Source organism: Ochotona princeps, chromosome 18 (genome assembly GCF_030435755.1).
Source record: "Ochotona princeps isolate mOchPri1 chromosome 18, mOchPri1.hap1, whole genome shotgun sequence".
NCBI lineage: Eukaryota > Metazoa > Chordata > Mammalia > Lagomorpha > Ochotonidae > Ochotona > Ochotona princeps.
In genome coordinates this window covers 12,750,163-12,770,981 of record NC_080849.1, presented here as the reverse complement: position 1 = coordinate 12,770,981, position 20,819 = coordinate 12,750,163, and the positions used below count along the sequence as shown (strand labels likewise).

Below are 20,819 nucleotides of genomic sequence, written 5' to 3'. Positions count from 1 at the left end.
AGGGGTGGGTCTCCAGACAGGTGGAGCAGTACAGGTAGTGAGGAGGTGCATGGGGTGAGAGATGTGTTGGTGAGGCCTTGTGGGACAAGGCCGAGGCAAGGACCCCAGAGGCAAGGACCTCATATGTCAGCTGTCACATGAGCTGGGCCGGAGAGCAGGGTTGGGCCGGCAGCTAGCAGCGGGGACAGCAAGAAGCAGAATCTAGGACTTAGGAGCTTTCTGACCCAAGTAACATAGTAGACGACAAAGGCGTTCTTGAGATGGGAATTTTGAGACAGGAGCTGATGGGCGTGAGAACTAACAAGAGAGGGAGTCCAGAGTGTACCCTGCAGGGCTGAGAACTGGTGCAGGATGGCCCCCAGCCCTCTAAGGCTGACCTCACCCTGAGGGACCCCGTGACAAAGGCATCAGCTCTTGGCCGCATGGATGCTGTTGTTCATGCTGGCAGGATTCACTGTTCCCACCAGCCTAGACATCTCCAGGGTGGAAGGACTTGAGGTGAGATGCTTGCTCACTCCCTCTGTACTCACTGAAGGCCTGGAACAGGCCAAACCCTGGGGGTGTCATCATTTATTTTTTTAAAATTTTCACTTCTACTTGAAAGGCATAGGGACTGAAAGAGAAACAGTCCTCAGATGTTGCTAACAGCCAGGGCTGGACAAGGCTGAAGCCGGCAGCTGGGGAACCCCACCCAGGTCCCCATGTGGGTGGCAATGACTCAGCACTCAGACGCCATGTGCTGCCTCCCAGGGTGGAATGACTGGAAGCCAACACTTGGAGGTGGGATGTGCTCAGAGTAGAGACTTAGCCCTCTGCCCAATGCTTGCCCCTCTGCTTTTAGAAGTCGAAAAGTGTCAGCATTTGAACAAACCGGCATGTAGTTAAAGGCTCATGAACAGAGGCAGACAATGAATAGTAAATATGGGGCTCTTGGATGCTGCGTCTGATACATACCTAATGGGTCAGGGATGCTAAGCACCTTAAGGTGATAGCTTGGAGAGAGAAGTGAGGTGGGACTTCCCCCTGGAAGGGCAGTTAGGACACTGAAGGAAGGAAAAGAATATTTCATGCAAAGCCAACACTGTGAGGGAAAAATGACCCAATTGGGGGTGGGGACCAGAGCTCAAGGTCCTGATGGGGAACATGGCTATATATTTGAAGATCCCCCCAAAGACCACAAGTGTGCAATGGTGCACGTGGAGTGAGAGGCGATGAGGTCGCCTAGGCTGTGGGCAGGTTCACCTTTACATAGTCACTGTGGCTCAGGGCAGAAAAGACACTGAATGTGTGTGGGGAGCAAAGTCGGGAGGCCGCTGGCAGCTGCTGCAAGTTCTAGGAAAATCCCCAACACCAGCTTGTAGGGGGAAATAGAGAGAGGGGTCTAAGCAGAATAATAGCAGGTGCCACCGTGCACTGCAGAACTGACATGATGTCTACGGCCATACCACCCTGAACGCGCCCGATCCTGTCTGATCTCGGAAGCTAAGCAGGGTCGGGCCTGGTTAGTACTTGGATGGGAGAACTCAATGACAAGAATCCCCTCCAGGCTCTCTTCTCAAGGGACAGCACTCTGGGTTCTGACGGAAATGTCCCCTGGATTTATAAGCATTTACCCTGCCCTGGACAGGTGGTACCATAGTTGAACTACTTGCACCTGGCTTTCACATTGAATGATTCAGCTGGGCCTCTTCTCTATTAGCCGAGAACGACCTACCTTACGGATGCTCGAAGCTGACACAGCACTGCGTAGGGGGCCCCCTGGTACCTGACACGTCACCATTAGTAGGCATACAAGTGATTTTGCAGGTTTTGTGGCTCTCTTAAACATGTAGACAATATACTATCTGTAGGTAGGAAAATTAAATTGAAAAAAATCTATCTGTAAATTTAAAAAAAATACTTATTTTTATTGGAAACGCATATATACAGAGAGAGAGAGAAAGAGCTTCCATCTGTTGGTTCTCGCCACAATGGCCAGAGCTGAGCCGATCCGAAGCTAGGAGCCAGGAGCCTCCTCTAGGTCTCTCACATGGGTGCAGAGTCCCAGGGCTTTGGGCCATTCTCGACTGCTTTCCCAGGCCACAAGCAGGGAGCTGGAAGGAAAGTGGAGTAGCTGGGATACGAACCAGCATCCTAGGGGATCCTAGCACTTGAAGGGGGAGGATAAGCCAACTGAGCCATTGCACCAGGCCCAACTGTACACTTTTTGCAGGCTATGCATGGTTGTTTCACCATGTGATTAACCACGGCCCTCTTGAAGGGCCCAGCACATGCATTTCTGTGTATTTATGGTATAGATTCTTAAAAGTGATGCCTGTGATCTGAGCATCTAGTTTGGATGGACTTTACCCGGATTCGGATGAGAATGCCAGCTTTCACACCTCCACAGCTCAGGGCTACAATCCCACTGCTTACACTTGGAAAGCCCATTTGGAAAGGATGTAGCATGTACATTTCCAGGCGACATGAGCTGTTCTGAGCTGTGCTCCCATTGGTCTCTCTGGCAGGAATCATGAACTCCTGGGACAAAAGAGGCAAGAGGGGGAAATGCTACGATCTGCTGGCTGTGAAAAACGGAGGCCAATCTAGAACCTACGTTTCTCGTTCATTGCCCTGTAGCCTTACTCCTCCAGGCATGACTTCACAGCAGCATTGGCCCTGAGCCACCAGGACGCCCGGCTCAAAGCTTGTATTTTAACACGCACCCTGGGGAGCGGGTGCTGCTTGTTGGGGCAAGGACCAAGGGCTGTGTTACTCTCTCCAGGGAAGGAGAGGTGACAGATGGTGGGAAGGAAGGCTGAGCCAGAGAGCTGTGGGAGCAGCTGCCAGCCTTCAAGGCCTGATGCCAGCATGGCAGGTCCCAGGCCCCCACGTGGCTGCCCCTTGAGCAGACAGGCAGGCGAGCTCCCTCGCATCTTGACATAGCCATCTGCTTTTCTGACACTGGACAGCAGTGCTATTCCTGCTCTTCAGATACCCACCAGCACTATCTAGGGAGGATGCTTAAAGTGTAATTATTCTGGGCCCAGCACGATAGCCTAGCGGCTAAAGTCCTCGCCTTGAATGTGTCAGGTTCCCACTGGGCGCCAGTTCTAATCCCGGCAGCCCTGCTTCCCAGTCAGCTCTCTGCTTGTGGCCTGGGAAATCAGACGAGGATGGCCCAAAGCTTTGGGACCCTGTACCCATGTGGGAGACCCGGAAGAGTCTCTGGGCTCCTAGCTTTGGATCAGCTCAGCCTTAACCATTGTGGCCACTTGGGGAGTAAATAAACAAATGGAAGATGTTCCTCATTGTCTCTCCTCCTCTCTGTATATCTGCGTTTCCAATAAAAATAAATCAAATCTCTCCTCCAGTAGCATGGGAATGGGAGCTGCCTTGCTAGCTCCCAGAGAGGATGGCTTCGCGGTTTGCAACTCTCTCAAAGGTTTCTAACGCCAGCTGCCCCACCATGCTCCGGGCAGCAGTGGAGCACTTTGATGGTGCTCCCACATGAAGATGAAGGAAGTGAAAACTCGCCATCACCCAGAGACACTGCAGCACAATGCAGCCTCACCGTGACTGTGAGGCTTTTGGCATAAACAACCTGTTCAGATACATTTAGTACACAAATACCATGTAACTGCTTACATGGAGTTTTGGATACAGCAACATACAGTATGGATTTGTAGCATAGCAACAACAGATCATACCCTCTAGGTTTGTGTCAGGACTCTATGACATCCAGACAAAGGTGGAATTGCCTCATGATGCATTATTAAGTATCCCTGCTGTCCAATGGGGGCACAGCTGGACATGACATGCTCAACAGACCACAGCATTTTTGTATCAGCAGCATCTGAGGATGGGCTAGTAAATGACCTTGACCACACAAATGCACACATGCTGGCGGAGTGGGCGGGGAAGTGCTGCCCCATGCCAACCCTCTCAGAGCATCCTGGCGCCGCCCAGCCTGCGCCCACTGAGGGGCCAGTAGGCCCCAGTACAGACAGGCACCCCTCTCGGGCTCTCTCCTGCCAGGCTGCAGCCACTTCACATCTACTCTGTGTGCCTGTTGCTTGCATTGTTCGCTCTTGTGCCCTGGGGACCTGTCTGGGAAGTGCCCAAATTCCACTGGGATAACTGCCGGCAAGCTTGGTGGACAAACCTGCTGTTGCTAAACAACTTCCTGTTGGTGCAGGCTGCGGTGAGTCCTACGCTGTTACCTTTGGAAAGGCAGGTGGGTGCAAATAGAGTGTCTCCCTCTGGGTGAACTTTCCAAGGTGCAAGCTGAGGGTAATCTCCTTTCTTCTGGCTTATTCTCAGAAGGAACAGTGATATGGAACAAAGGTGGTTGCGGGTGGGTGGCCCCAAGTCACACAGAGGAGCAGAGCAGGGACAATGAGGGACCTGACCATCGAGTGGGCAGGTCCCTCATTGTTCCTTGCCAGTCCTTGTCACTCCGTGAGAAAGGACACCCTGATCACCTGCACCTGGGGAGGTGGCTCAGGCTGGAACACTGCCTCACAACCTCATCGTTAAGGATTCTACTCAATGTAGCATGGCACGATTCTTCATGGGCCCTGAAAATGAGGCTGAAAAGAGAATGCTAAGGAGTGGCAGGGTCCCAGTTGTTGCACACAACCCTTTAGTGACCAGGGGCTGGCTTCCGTTCACCAACGGCCAACAGCTTGCCCAGGGCATGCATCACCCAGGACCTGCCTGTGAGGGCATCCCTGAGATAGGGACCTCAGGGAAGAGGTGGGGCTGTTTTCTAGGTGCAGACTATGTTGGGCCACTTGAGGGGATTGCTGGCAAGGACATAAGCCCAGAGTCTCTCTGAATAAACCCTATCTTAGATCCTTGTGCCAGAGGGCCGGCGTCCCGAGCCCTGGGCACTCTCCCAGCTCCACCCCCCATGAGAGCTACTCTTGAATTGCCAACAAAGCTGTCCCTTCTATTGTGTCAGTCTTCCTGGGACCCCTGGGAATTCCCTCATTTTGATGTTAAAAAACCAGGTCAACTGCCTTACTTCACACAAGCATGGTCAAGCTGAGGAACCATGTGGTTTTGACCTGACAACCGCATGTCAATCATCTTCAGCAGGGGTGGGGAATGCCTGGCCATGGCCTTGGAAATTATTTTGCTAGGCCCTACTGAGACCGGGCTCGGAAACTCAATCGACAGCAGATCAAGTTCTAAGAGTTGTGCAGGGTTTGCTAACAATGTCACAAACACCCAGACGCCCTTGGCAGAGAAAGGGCTCCCCAGCAAAGGCCTTGGCTTGGAACAGATCCTTCTCTTCATTTGCACTTGGCAGTGGGGACAAGCAAGGAGAAGACAACACAGACTCCAGTGCCCACCTCTCAGGACAGTAGTCACCCCTCATGTTCCTGTGGCATGAATGGGCTCAGCGCCCAGGAGTGTCACAGGGGACAGGCTACTACCGTGCAGTAGGATTTCCATTTTGTAAATAGCAATAATAGTACTGTCTGCCTGCCAGGCTGGGTCCATCACTGATGAGTACAGGGGTGTGAATGTCTCTCCCCAAGGGAGTCCCCCTTCATTCCCTCCCCCTTTCTCCGCCCTTACCCCTACACCAGCCTCCCTCCCAAGCCAGGCGGTGTCCCAGGACAGGAGACAGGTGCAGAAGGCTAAGAAGGCGCCTTCGCTCCTCTCCCCGCAGTGCGGTGGCTGGACGTGGTACCTGGCCACCGACTTCCAGTTCCACCTCGTGACGTCGGCCATCATCTTCCTCCATGGAAAGTGAGTATCGGGGACACGTGATTTTCTCCCTGGGAGACCTTTTGGGAAACTCAGAGAAGTTGCTCCAGCCCCATGGAAGTTGGCTTTCTATGATTTAGGAATCCAATTTTTTTCCAAAGAAGTAGGCTGGAGTCTCTCCTGTACCCCTGCTTCCTTGTCGTCTTGCCTTCTGGGCCCTGCACCAGCTGGTGATTCTGCAGCACAGTCGTCAGTGTACTTGTGACACCGGGTGTGCTGCATTTTCCAACAATTCCTACGCACATTTCCACGTACCGCGTGACCAGGACACCTGTCCATTTCAGGATTCACGCGCCATTTTGTGTCTATGTCCAACTTCTCAGGATGAAGCACACTACCTCTTGTCTTGGTTATTTCCTCGGGGACAGCCGGAAGGCAGGCAGGGAGGCCTCTGTGGCGCTTGCCCTGGACCGCCAAGACTGCGGTCCACATCAGCATTTAGCAGTGCCTGGCCCTGGGCCTGTGCCTGCCAATCTCTCTTGTATTTTAGGGACCTTCCTGGTCTTACACATGCACAACACTCATGTGTGGAGAAATTAATTAGATAGGAGTCAGTGGGAAAAGGATTCCACCTTTCATTACTTAGTACAGTTGGGAGATGCAGTCCACAAGGCTCTGCAGAACTGTGGAATTCAAGTTCATGGTCCTAGGGCAATGTTTTGGTTATTTTTTCCATCAAGCACATGTATACAATTGCATCATAAATTCAAGAGTTTTCTGCTTTAATGCGTGTGGGCATGGCTGACCCCTGGCCTCGCGCTCTGAGCCAGCCTCTTTTCTGCTGTGCCTGTGTCTGCCCTGTGTCCCACCCTCTCTCAAACATGTCACTTCTCTTCCTAAGCCGCTATTTCAGAAGTGCTGAATCGGCTTTGGAGCTGCACAGTCAACTTTGGGAGGTAGCACCAGGGATGTTGTTGGGGTCGCACAGCTAGTAAATGGGCAGGTAGCCCAGCCCCAGGGACACCTCCCTGACTCCACTGCAGCCGCCTGCGGAAGCAGAGCCAGCAGGAAGCCACAGGTCACAGGTGATGGCGAGAGGAAGCCTGCATCGTGCTCCTGCCCGCGTTCTCTCTTCTTCGCAGGAGTAGACGTGCCCTCGTCCTCCTCAGCACCGTGCTGTTCTTAGCATCTTTTGCGGCCAGTGGCCTGCTCACCTTGGCTCATAAACTCCCAGTGGCGTCGCCATCAGCCGCCAGGTACTGCAATTCCCCCAATATCTTTCTCTCTCTGCCCCTGGCCTACCCTCTCTACCCTCGGGGCCAGGCCCTCCAAGGAGGGTCCGCAGTGGGTGCTGTGCTGGGACAGCGGCTGGGACGCGGTCCTTGTTGGCTTCTGACTGCCACACTGCGCTTGCAGGGGTCCCTGGGAACTCAAACACCGCCCAGGGAAACGTTTCTCCAGGAAGGGAGCGCCCTCGCGTGGCTGATCTGCATTCTGCAGCTCGGGGGAGTTAATGGTGAGGCTGGAACGCGAGAGTCACACAGCCACCGAGCGACTTGAAGCTAGGGTCTCGCCCACTAGGCTTCTCTGCCTCTCCGTCGATGCATGCGTGACCCTTCCTTCTTTTACAAGGAAAATTTGACCCCTAAGTGCTCAGTATGTATTTGTGAATGGATGGGATGTATAACCAAGTGAATGCTTGAATAAATACAGGAGAGCAGGGGTCCCTTCCCTGGTCTGCCCCCGACCTGTGCCAAATGCATGCCGGTGGGTACCTTCCCTGGTCTGGTCTGGGCTGTTCCTTATCGTGTTCCTTGCGCTCACCTGCAGGGACTGTGTCCTGCCAGAGTTGCCCAGGCCCCTCCATCAGAACCTCTCCCAATGCCAGATCTTGTGCATACCGGTTGGTCCATAGGCCAGTCCTACTTAGACCACCTCCTGTTCTATCAGGAATAGTGGCCTTTCCTGACTGGCCTTCAACCCATTCTGATTCTTGCTGTTGGATGTTTCAGCCCAGCCAAGGCTCATCCATACCTAGAAATGGCTCACATATGGCTCAGAAGGGGCAGAGACCTAGCCTAGTCTGTCCTACATCTACCCTGGTCCTCCAGAGCCCCAGATGGTGTTGGAGTCTAGCCCAACTTGGTGTGTCCAGTCCCAGTCCACACTTGTGCCAAGGGAGACTGCGGCCATATCCAGACCAGAATGCAGCCCCCACTCTGGCCCCTGCATCCACCAGTGGGAACCCCATCTGGGCCTATTCCCAGTCATAGATCGCGCGCATGCCAGTGGTTGCTCTGGCCCAGATTGGCATAGCCCCTCACCTGTCTTGGCCTTTGCCTTAGATGCTGTGGCCTGGCATCCTGGCTCATGCAGACCAGTCAGTATAAAAGCCTAGCTCGGCATGACCTGTGCTCCATCCAGATTTCTATTTTTGCTTGTGAGCTAAGGTTTGTTTGGCCCTGCCTGGTCCGCCCCCTTCCATAACCAACCCATACATCAGCCAGCCACTGGAGCTACTTTGCCCAGCTTTTCCAACCCCCAGACCTGGACCATTTGATTACCAGCAAAAGCTATGACCCGTTAGGGGAGTTTCCCAAGTTCCCCACTTGACCCCAGACTCAGTTCTCATACATGCCAGTGGGTGTTAGGGTGTAGTCTGGCCTTCCATTTGGCCTTGTATGCGCTGGTGAACATTGCAGCCCGGCCTACCCCACACCCTATTTAGAATGCACATTTGGGTGCCGCTGCCTTGATCAGTCCAGACTGTTGTTGGTTTCTTTACTCGTGAGTGACGGCAGGTTCCATGGTCACACCTAGCTCAGCCCATCACTACCCCAACTCTTGAGCTAACCAGTGGGACTAGTATTTCCACAGGGTTTGGCCCACACATCCCCCACAGAATATACCCCCAGAAATGGTTCTCTCGTGTGCTGGTTGGTGTCATGGCCCTGCCTAACGTGACCTGTCCTGATCAAACATTCTGTCAGATGCTAGCATCTGGCCATGCTAGACTAGCCCCCAGCTTTAGCTTTCATATGGACTGGTGTGTGGTGCTCAGCACTGTTTGGTAATAACAAGTTCCACACAGGAGTCTAAAGTAGGCTGGTATATCCGTCTGACCCATAAAAATCATCTGATCTCTCTCCTCCAAACCACCTGGCCTCAGTACCCTCACTTAAATTCAAGGAAAGGTTACTCTGTCATTGGGAGTCCTTCAGGATTGATTCACAACTCACAAGCACAGTGCACTCAACATGGACGTACCTAGACAGCAGTTCCATACCCCTAAGACCCTGGAGCTCGCCACAGGGCAGCCAGCAGGTGGAGCCTAGTGCCAAATGGCGCACTGACCACATGTTCGTGATGGCTGGAGTCAGGGACCCAAGCATGGAGTCCAACCCGGCCTGGGAGTTCTCCTACCCAGACCCCAAGGTCTCACTGCCCACTGTCTTGAAGAGCTTCCCCCATTGTGGCAGCCCTTGTGTGGGCAGCGGGGGCTTTGGAGAATGTTCTAGCTTCAGTGGAGATCAGGGAGACATTGAAAGCAGGGTTTCAATCTAAGCTCCGTGTCGGAAGCCTAGGACAGCGCTCCGAATGCTAGCCACAGGCCCCCACCGGCAGATTCTGTTTCCAGGGCTTGGGCACAGCTGGATATCTTCTGTGGAGGATATCTGGGGCCTGTTAGGCACCCATCGGTGGGTGCATGCCACAGGTTCCTAGGCAGCAGAGTGGGATAGACAGCACAGACTTTGAGCCAAACAGGTTCCAAGGTGATGCCACGGGTGGCATTCCGCAGTGCTGTCTCACATCCTCACCAGGACCTGGCCTGCTCAGTATTTCTCTTTCAAGACAGTCTCTGGCCTGAGAGCCTTGGGTTCAACCTTGGGGACCAGAAGTGTAGAGCTTTCTGGATGTATCAGCCACCAGCAAGAGCCGCAGGCGTGTGTGCGGTGGTGAGCAAGGGGACGATGTTTTGAGAAGTATATCATCACAGAGTGTTTATGAAAGGTAAGACGGCTACAACCTCCACGCAACATCGTTTTATGCCTTACCATTACAGTGAGGGCACTTCAAGGGAAAATAAAAAGATAATCTTATTTTAAAATTTGAAATCCATGCATTCGTTTTTTGAAAGCATGCATTTTAACATGAAGTGTTTGAAGATCCTTCCTATACAGTCTGTTGTCGACCAGATGCCATTATATGACATTTGATTGTATTGAAAATGAATATAGGCATTATATTTTTTTTAGATAGGAAAGGGAGAGTGGCATCTAGAATTTGAACAAGCCAGCTGTAGCCAAGATAGAAGCATGAGGTCACTGTGCATCATTACAGAGGGAAAGAACAGATGTGCCCTAAAGCCACATCTGGATTAGCCATTGCTCCAACAGACACCGGGTTTCTAGTCCCCATGCCCAGATCAAAGGGAACCTCTGAGTTATCTTCTTGTGTTTTTCAGTGACACTGTGTTAGCGCTGTACTTCTTGGAGTATTACACCAAGCCCTACTGCCGCCTGGGGCCATTCCTCGTGGGTCTCTTTCTGAGCATTTTCATGCACCAAAACCATAGGGCAAACCTTCTCCAGACCAAGGTATGGTTTCCCAGGCTTCCCTGTAAGAGCACAGGTTGGGCTGGGACAAGGGGACCAGCTGGCTGGATGCTTCCAAGCCACGGGCAGGAGGAGTTGGGCTGCATGGCTAGGAGTGTCTCTCCATGACTCAGGAGCGGGGGGCCAGAGCCCAATTCTTTGCTTTCTTAGCACCATGTAAGGCCTAGATTTGGTGCACAGAGAGGTCCTACCCATCAGAGCCTTGCTACAGATCCAGAGAAACCTCGGGTTTGGAAAATCAATGAGCTTGCAATGGCAGAACCCTCTTCTGGAAGAGGAAATTGAGTTGGGTTGCATTCATAACGCACAGGTTCCATGGTTCTGACAGACAGGATTTTTTGGTTAAATTTCCATCTGGGAATCAAGATAGCGTGTACTCCATGAGGTAGAGGGGGCGAAGAGGCTATTTTGCCTTCCAGTTGGGCCGTGAGCACATGTTGCTTCCTCTGGCTCCTTTCGGACAATCGTCCTGGAGGTTCTGAGGTTCCCCAGGCAACCTGAGCCTGCAAGCTGGAAAGCTAGGGTCACTAGGACGCCTCCTTCTCACTGACCACTCCTCCTCCGTCACCCATCGAGCCCTGTTGTTCCTTCACCTGCTGTCCTCTCTGACCCTGTCTAACTACTGTTGAATTTCTGCTCATCTCTTGCTTGGGTTTCTTGGCTCATTTTCTTGCCTCCAGGCTTGTGGATCTTAATCCACTACAAATACTACCTTGGCCATGATCCTGACTGCGCAAAAGCTTTTGGTAGCATCGTCTGAGCCCCCAGATAAATCCTGATCTGGACGGCGAGCTCCGCAAGGTCTCTGAGCCCTAGATCCACCCATTTCTGCATCTGTCTTGCCACTTCCTGTTTGGCACTTGGCGTGGCAGCGGTGATGATCTGCTCATGGTGCCTTGGTCCCTGTGCTGTGCCCGGCATCTGTGTGACTTCGCACACTCCCTCCTATGCCTGGGTCATGCCTCTCCACTTTGCAATTCATCTTATGCTTTTATCTCACTTTCCTTCCTATTCAGACCCCCAGGAAGTCTTCCCTGACTCCTCAGCGTGGGCTGTGTCCCTGCTCTGTGCATTGTCCATTGCTAGACCCTTGTAACATGCCTGTGCACCTCTCTGCTTCACAGACTGTGACCTCCTCAAGGACAGAGCATGTCTTAGTCGCCTCTCAGTCCCAGGCATATGAGACTGTGACACACTGAAGACCGTCAAGACATGAATGAATGAAAGATAATTTCCTTCTTAATGGAAGAAGACAAGAGTCCCCTTGCACTATTAGAACAGACACCCACCCACCACCATTTTCTAGCTTTGCCTGTCTCAGCATTGCAGGTACCTTGGAGAAAAGTCCCTCATCTTTGGAAAATCTTGTAGTGAGAGTGGCAGGAATGGAACATAGGACTTAGCTGGTAGAAACAGACATGCAAGGGCTACGTGACTTTTTCTATAAGTTGGAGTTGTGTTATTTCTCTGGAAATGCACAATTCAGGTAAGGCTTATTACGGAGTGCTATGACAAATATGTTCAAGTTACACAGAGGTTCGAGGAGGCAAAGAGTGTGATTACACAGAGTTAAGGAGAAGACAGAGCATCTGAGAACCTTCTCAAGCATAGGGTAGCACAGAGCTGGACCTCAAACCAAATGGACCATGGAAGGGTTGAGTAGGTCGAACTCAATCCTGTAGGAACCAAAAACATCAGGACAGAGTTCAAGCTGGAGGAAGATGGCCAGATAAGAAAGAATACATCTTGGCCAAGAGAGGCAGGCTGGGACAGAAAAGAACACGGTGCCTGGGGTGTGGAGAGTGCAGGCCTGTCCAGGTTGCAGAATTAGCAAAGCACGAAGGAATCCGAGGCTGAAACAGTGGAGGGTCCCAGAGATATCCCCTCCTCTTCCTGCAGCCAGAAACCAAGGCAGGGCCCCAAACCCCAGTGTGGCTCTTAGACAAGGTGATGGTCCAGCTGGTTCAGGTCATTGTAGACACCATTATAGCTGCCCGAGAAACAGGATGTCAGATAGTCTGGAAGACAAAGATGGGTCTATCAAGTGAGGTGGCACAAGGTGCAAGATCTTACACTGCGCCAAGTACTCGGATTTGACTCTTGGGGATATTCTGGACGCATCTTTGTTCTCCCATTCCTTGTGCCCCTGAACGTGCCTGGTTCCTTGGATACAGCCCAGGAAGCGGGCTATGCAGGCATTCGCCTTCAGACTAGGAGCAGAACCAAGGGATAAGGGGCGAAGCAGGAGGTTAGGAGTGATGCAAGTGGGTGAGGAGCAGTACCTTATTCCCTTCAGCTTTAAAAAACTTATTTTCATGCTCATTTGGAAAGATTTACTGGAAGTTGCAAACATTGTAGAGAATCTTGGGTGTTTCTGACTCAGCTCCCCCTACTGGCAACCTGTGGCATAACCACAGCACATTGTCACAGCAGGAAACTCGCTGACCTCGCGCGACCGCAGACCTAAGACACTGCAGCTTTATGGGTACTCCCTCCATGTGACACACACCTCACCCTTCCCCAGCACCCCAATCCCTGGTCGCTGCTAAGATGAGCCTTTAATTCAGCGCAGTGTGTGCAGTGATGGGGTTCCCAAGCAGCACCTGCAGTGACATCACTAACAATGCAGAAGGAAGACTGTGTGAAAGGAGTGAGTCCCCGGCTGTGACCCGCCTCTCCCTGCAGATGCAGGCCCTGCTGGGCTGGATTGGCTCTCTGCTGACTCTGTTTGTCGTGGTCGCCCTGGCGTACGCACTGGAGGACACCCCTGCTGTCCCTTCAGTGGCCACTGCTGTCTACCAGGCCTTCCACCGGACCCTGTGGGCGGCAGCCGTGGCCTGGGTCATTTTGGCCTGCCAGGAAGGCTATGGAGGTAGAAGGGGCTAGAACAGAGCTTTGTTCTTGGGATTGGTCCATTCCTGTCAAGGTGACAAACTTAGAACACCAAGTATGCCCGGTTAGGCTTTTGTTGGCTGGTGTGGCTGAGGAATGCCTGGTGTGATGTCAGTAACATCTAAGTCGTTGGGGGAACACACCGAGGTGATGGATTAGATTTTTGCACTGGTACAGGAACAAATGCAGGTCTGAAAAACCTGCTTCTTCTCTAGTGAGGCCCATTCAGAAGCCGGAAGAGAACGAGACAGAGCTGTACAGAGAAATATCAGGAGCAGCCAGGATCTTGGCTTCCTTAGCCAAGGGTATTCACTAGACCACACACTCGCCAGCGTCTCTTCTGAGAAACGGGAAACTTCTTTTGAGCTGCCCTTCAGTGTGCAACCGTCAAGCCGATAAAGAATGTATGTGGAAAGAAAATAATCTTCTCCAGATAAGACTCAAGTCACGTGACATTCCCCTCTGCTTCTCAGTTAGGTATACCTGGGTGCAGGGGTACATGTCAGCAGATGGCTGGACTGAGGCTGGTAGGAAGCTTCCAGAAAAAACCAACCAACCAACCAAAAGCCCTTCTGGTTTTAAACTCCCCAGAGACCCTGAAGCTGTGAAGCCATATCCAGGAGGGCCATGATGAGGTCACATTCTGGGACAATAATTTGGATGAGTTCAGACTTAGCCTGTGACCCCATTAGCCCCAACCAAGGAGGCTGGAAATGGGGTGATAGAACCCTGGGAAGGTCTCACAGCTGGCACATGACCTAGGACCTTGCCCAAGTGCAAAGCTAATGATTTTCATTTCAGAGCACTCCTTTCTCTCTCTCAGATGTTAGGATTCAGCTTGAGTCTCGTACTTGAGTATAATGATGAGTGTCTTGTTCTTTAACATTTACTTTTTAAAAAAGCCTTCCCTGGGCCCGGCGGCGTGGCCTAGCGGCTAAAGTCCTCACCTTGAAAGCCCCGGGATCCCATATGGGCGCCGGTTCTAATCCCGGCAGCGCCACTTCCCATCCAGCTCCCTGCTTGTGGCCTGGGAAAGCAGTTGAGGACAGCCCAATGCATTGGGACACTGCACCCGCGTGGGAGACCCGGAAGAGGTTCCAGGTTCCCGGCATCGGATCGGCGCAGCATCGGCCTGTTGCGGCTCACTTGGGGAGTGAATCATCGGATGGAAGATCTTCCTCTCTGTCTCTCCTCCTCTGTATATCTGACTGTAATAAAAAAATGAATAAATCTTTAAAAAAAAAAAAAAGCCTTCCCTGACTGGGGAAAGTGATGTCAGAGAGGAAATGGACTGCATTCCTTCTGACTGATTGGGAAGCTGCTGTGGATCCTGGGACCTCATTCCTAATGTTCCACCCTACGTGGGACGGTGGCCCCGAGCATCAACACACAGACCATCCTGCACAATCCCTGACCTGGCCCAGGCCGCCATGCAGTGCCTTGGTCTGTCAGCAAGACAGCCTGGTGCACCAAGTGGTGAGGGCGGAGGCAGAATGCCGGTGAAGCCCTAGGCTTCCGGGGGCTGTCGGCCAGGCTTTCCATGTGGCTCCTCCACTTCCGGGCTTCCTCTGCTGTCCCTTACCAGGCAGCTCGGCCCTGGGCCAGGGGTACATCCTGATCCAGGATGACCTTGCCTGCGAAGACCTTCGCTCCTAACCAAGTCTCACTCAGAGGCTGCAGACGGATGTAGCTTTGGGAGGTTTCCTAGTCGACCCGTGGCAATTCTGCTTGGAGAAGGACCGCTCGTTTTAATGAACATAAACAGCCATGAGTGATCAGTGGCCCTGATTGAGACATCCAGTTCTAAGAGATACACTGAGTTCCAGAACGTTTGTATTCTAAGGGACGTAACAGGAAAGTGGTAGGCAAGCCTTTCGGTGCACCGGTTGAGAGCTCGAGGCATGGCAATGCTGAGTGCCTCATCCCAAGGCCAAGGGCTTATGTGGCCGCATCTTGAACCAGAACCTGGGTTGCTACAAGCACTCAGCTCCTTGTTTGCCATGGGGACTGTTTGTGTCAGGAGTTACTCTGCCAAGGAAGTCGGCCTGACCGTTATCTCGACATCAGCCTCTCCCTCTCTCCTCACATTCCTGCAATGGGAAGAATATTCTCAACAGTACACTAAGACCTTACACAAAGTTTGCATATGGGCCCAGAATCCACAGGGCCTGACGGTGACCCGGTTTGCGGCCAGCCTGTGGCTTTATTCATCCCCACCTCTCTGCCCCAGGTCTGGTAGATCTGCTGCTTTCCTGGAACGCCTGGAGTTTCCGGGCCAGTGTCAGCTATGCTTGCTACCTGGTGCATCCGATTGTAATCCTGCTCTACAACGGCCTCCAGGAAACACTCATTCATTACACTGACACCAACATGGTGAGTTTACACCCGCATGGCCACCGCACCCTAGTGGTGTTCTGCTTGGGAGCAGCAAAGCAATCCACTGGCTGTTAGAGGGCCGCTCTGTTTTCGTTTCACTTTCAAGAGACTTGCTGTTCTTTGTTTTATTTGGAGGCGGGAGAGGAAGGGTTTCTGCCTGGAATGCCATCTCCGTTGTTCCAGGCCAGGATTCTCGGTCCTGCAATGCGGTGTGCTTCAAGCCCCGGGCGGCACCGGGCTCACAGAGTAAGGCTTCCCGCTCTGCTCCGCTTCCTCTCCAGTTCTACCTTTTCTGGGGACACTGTGTGCTGACCCTCGTCGCGGGGCTTGTCCTAACGCTGTCCATTGAGCAGTCATTTCAGCGGCTGATGCGGTGTCTGTGACGTCAGCACCTGCGGGACCGTGAATGTCCCGTCAGAACAAACCTCGGAGGCCGGAGGCCCCTTGGCACGCGGGGATGTGCGTGGGCTGAGGTGGCCTTCGTCGTGTCCCTGGGAAGAATCCCAAGTCTGATTCTATGCAATGTTAAGACACGTGAGAGGATTCCAGAATATCTTTCTGCGGCACAACCAGCACCCTCGGCTTTACCTTTTAGTAAAAAGATCTGGGATTGATTTTTCAACATGGCTTGTAGGTTGATTTACTCTATGGGTGATCCACAAAGTGTTAGATCAAATTGGAGACCAGGCCTGAAGAATTCCTGAGCAGCCAGAGCCAGGCAGGTCTCGCAGGTGACCTTAACCTTGTTTAGCGTGCAGATAGAAGCGTAACTTAAGGTGAGCTATTTCTTTAAAATCCTCTTGTTAAAGAAAAGCAGAATGGAAGTGCAACCAATGAAAAGCCACCGGCAGAGTCGCAGTTACGTAAGTAGGGACTTTCCAACAAGAGGCAGCCAGGTAACCACACTGGTGACGACTTGCTTCGAAGACTTGCTTCGCTGGCTTTCTGCGACTGCTCTGTGGAAGCCTCCCCCAGGACCCGTCCTGATCCTGCCCATCCTGCAGATAACCAGGCTCCTGCATCGCTGAATGTTCAAATAAACGCCCAAATCCTATCCTGCTTCAGGTTACTGTTTAACAACAGGGAATGATCAAATGTGGCAAATGCAGTATAACTTGGGATATGAAGCTCCCCCGAGTTCTACTGCCTTCCTTGTTTCCCAGTCTCCACAATGTAATGATTCAAGAGTTATTTGGAAAATCTTTGCAGACCTATCACTTCTTCCTGGTCCACCAAGCAGCGCGGTCTCTACATGCACAAGCCCTGAGTTGACCACTGCAAGGCTCCCAGTGTTATCTTTGCTACAGGATGGCTTCTGTCCTGAGTTACATTGTCTCCCTTCCCCCACCATATTGAAGACAGTTACTCCAACTTGGATTCAAATAAGGAGACTGAGTCCTTACAGGGATGATCGAGAATGTCGCTGGGGCAATACCTTAATGAACCATGAGCGGTGTCCTCATAAAGAGAGGGGCTTTGTACACTGGGGCTCATGCTCAGGGGACAGGCAAGGAGTAGCTGCCACCTGTAAGGCGGAAACCCTGAGGCCTGACCAGGGGCAGAGGTGGAGTCTTCCTCAGGGCCACCAGAGGGCAGCACTGCCAGCACCTTCATTTCAGACCCTGGCCACCAAGTGAGGACCAGCACGGAATGTGCCACATCTGTGTACACCATCCCTGAGACCCACAGGAGACTGGCTTCAGGACCCCCTGCTGACATAAAAATTCCTGGCTCTGCAAATTACTTCTATAATATGATATAATACCGCATATGACCTAAAGCCTCCTGAGTGTCAGCTCATCGCTATGTGACTGAGAGTACCTAACACAACACCAAAATTACTGCTTAGTGAATCATGGAAAAGAGTGTAGGTGTTCAGGATCAATCCAGTTTATAGAATATCCACAATTGCTGTTCAATGGTTAGTTGTATCCCGGGCTATAGGATCCGTGGCCTGGCAGGGCCAACTGTGTGCTTGCTGTTGTCAAGGAGATCTGAAATGAAGCACATGGGGTCTGGGGACAGGGGAGGGAGGCACTGAAGACTTCAAATCCTCGACATCGTGGGCAACAGGCAGCTACCCTTGGCTTTTCCAGCCAGCGCAAGGACTGAGCCACAACTCGCTGAGGTCTAGGCTCTTCTGCTGGCAAAACTCACCCCAAGGAGGGCAGAGCTGTCATACCTTGCTGGGCTTGTTCAACTCCAAAAATCACAAAGTGTGCTAAGGTTGCTAAACAGGTTACTGAAATTCATCGAGTTGCTTGGGCGCCCTCTAGTGGCTATGTGGACACCTGACCCTCTCTAACTTAAAGCCTCAGAGAAATCATTGAAGGTTAGTGGCCTACACACAGGACAGATGAGGGGTGGACTGGGCTCAGACCTCTGTGTGCATACACATGGTCTCCACAAGCAGCTGAGCCCCCTCTGTCCCCTCGTAGGCCTTCTGTGCCCTCTGATTTAGGCTTGGAGGCAGTGCCGTGGATTTGCTGTTGCAACTGTGTGCAGTTTGTGCTTGCTCTGATGTCCGTCTGTCTGCTTTGGATGGCGTGTGACCGTATCGGCTGTGGGATGCCAGGTGACTTGAGTGGCCACTGCTGTCCATCTGCCTCTATCCTCTGTGCCACTGCATCGTGTCTGGCACACAGCAGGTGCTAAATAACCGCTAGTGGACACTGTGATGCCAACAGCCCCTGAGATGGACTCTTTTCCTGGGGGCATCTCGTGCAGACGGCAGTCCCTGCTCAGCCATGTCTTGGATGTGCTTGGTTCTCTAAGAAGGACTAGCCGTGCCGTCCCCTCCCGCCCCAGGGAAGCCCAAGCCGGCGGGGCCCCTGGGCACTTGGAGGCATAAGAAGTGTCTCATCCCTTCCTCAGGAGCCAACCAACCCGCTACAGGTTACCGGGAACCTGAGAAAAGCCAAAGGATAAGACTACCAGGGGTCACCAAAACAAAGGGATTTAGAGAGAGGAGATGATGCAACAAAAAGAAAATTTAATCGAACTAGCACAATGCCAGGAGAAATCAGAGGTGACATTGTCCCAAACCAAACACAAACTGGGGGAGGTGTTTGGCACAGCAGTTAAGATGCCAGGTGGGATGCCAGCGCCCGTATGGGAGGCATTGGGTGTGACTCCAGCGCGGCTCTGGATTCCTGCTTCCTGCCAATGCGCACCCTGGGAGGCAGCAGGTGATGGCTTGAGCACTTGGGTCCCTGGCGCCCGTGTGGAAGGCCTGGAGCTAATTCCTGGCCGCTGGCCCAGTCCCAGCCACAGTGGGTGCTTGTGGAGCCAACCAGCAGATGGGGACTCTGTCAGTCTGAGTCTCTCTGCCTCTCAAGGAAGCATTAAATAAATACATAAAATAGAAATAGGATGCCACAGCATAGAAGTGGTTCTTTCATGTAACTGGTAACCAAGCATTCTTGACAGTCACCGGTGGATATGGACTGCAGCAGTAAAAGCAGGGATGCTGGACACCCATTTGGAGAGAGTGTTCCCTCTGCTCTGGCAGCCAGAGCGGGCAAGCGTGGCTGGACCTTACACTTGCTCTGGACAGAGGGACAGAGTGCTGGGTGTCTCAGCGGACTTTACAATATATACACAGGTGCCATGATTATTTCAAATGTGGGTTGGAGTTCAAAATTGTGCTGCTTGCAACTAGGAATGAAATAATATATATTTCCAAGTAACAATCCAACTTTATATAGTGTTTGTTCAGTAAGGAACAAGATGTGTATTTCTGTACTTCCTGTTCCAACCATTATTAGATTTTTTCTAAAGTATGGCTTACATACAATAAATATACATTTATGTACAATTATGTACATATTTTGAAAAATCTATAAGCCTGTGACTAGCACAATAAATGAACCGTTTCAGCCAGGCTGTAGAACTCCAGGAGCCCTGCACCCAGCCCCAGCCTGGCAGGTGGTCACTGTTCGCTTTAATCCTTGACAGTTCCAACTTTCCCACATGTAGTATTTTTCAAATATTTGTAGTATTCAAATAATTGTAGAGAATGTAATATCTGGTACTTACAATTCACCATCCCAACTAAATAAATATTTCCCTGTTTTGCCTTTAGATGAGTGTTTGTTTGTTTTTTTTTTTAAGTCTAACAACTAAAACTATTATGGAGATAAGGGAACCCTGTGTTATGGTTTCAAAGAATTTGGGCTTCCAAACTCAAGCAGACATTTAAGTCCCCACATCAACAGTTAACGACCTGAGGTTCGGACTTGATCTGGTCATGCCGTCTGGGGGCGGGCTCAGTGGAGGGTGCGTGCAGAAAGGACTTCTAACCAGAGGTTGCTTCCTGAAGCTGATGGGGACCTGCCTTCTCTGCATCGTCTCATTTCATTAGATGCATGAACCCATTGGGGTCACCAAGCTTGGAGTGTGAAACTCTAACCTGTAGGTCAAAGTAAGTCTTTCTTTCTAAAAGCGCCTCTTGGGGCTTTTAGCGATGGTGGTAAAAGACTGACTAACACACTTTGTATGCTGTTGTGGGAGTGCTCATTAACTTTACTGTCTGGAGGTTTTTCCAAAAACTAAAAATAGAATTACTGTCTGAGCCTGCAAGCCCACTTCTGGTATTTACCCAAAAGCTGTGAACTCAGTACATCAAAGGCATGCCCGCACTCCCGTGTTCTTTGCGACATCACTCACAGCAGTCACAATGTAGACTCAACCATCAAAGGATGACTGGGTAAAGAAAAGGTGGAATGCGACATCACAGAGGGCCATTCTGCTTTTTGAAAGAAAGGAATTATGTCATTTGTGACAATCTGGGTGAAATTGGAGAGCATTATGCTAAGTGAAATAAGTCAGACACAGAACGCAACGTGTCCTAACACGTACAGAGAAAACAGCTGAACTCAAGCAGACCAGCACATGGTTCCCAGAGGCTTAAGGGGTGAGGGGAACGGAAGATGGGACAAAGAACTGCAGCCCCCCAACTTCACGAGTGGGAGACAACCACCTGCTGGCCACATCCTCACATGTGCCTTCCTCTGCACCCTGGCATCCCCAAGTGTCTTCCTCTTCTCCCAAGGACACCAGGTCCACTGAGCCGGAACCCTATTCCCATGACATTTAACCTTAAGTATGCTCTTAAAGGGCCCACACTCAAACATGGTCACAGTGGGCATTAGGACTTCAATGCATGTCTTTCCTGGAACACAATTCAGTCTGCAACACTTCCCCAGCTGCAAATGGGTCTAAAGAAGAACATTT

At 51.7% G+C, this 20,819-nt stretch overlaps 1 protein-coding gene across 1 annotated transcript in view; it reads left to right on the top strand.

Annotated features, from left to right (window-relative positions):
* Positions 1-15,967, top strand: part of LOC101525168 (O-acyltransferase like protein) — a 42,906-nt gene extending 26,939 nt beyond the window's left edge. The window contains exons 9-15 of the mRNA XM_058676765.1: positions 4,018-4,183; positions 5,663-5,742; positions 6,843-6,956; positions 10,166-10,298; positions 13,002-13,188; positions 15,439-15,581; positions 15,866-15,967. Coding sequence (XP_058532748.1) covers positions 4,018-4,183; positions 5,663-5,742; positions 6,843-6,956; positions 10,166-10,298; positions 13,002-13,188; positions 15,439-15,581; positions 15,866-15,967 — 925 coding nt within the window. The remainder of the gene's footprint in view (positions 1-4,017; positions 4,184-5,662; positions 5,743-6,842; positions 6,957-10,165; positions 10,299-13,001; positions 13,189-15,438; positions 15,582-15,865) is intronic.
* The last annotated feature ends 4,852 nt before the right edge of the window (positions 15,968-20,819 follow it).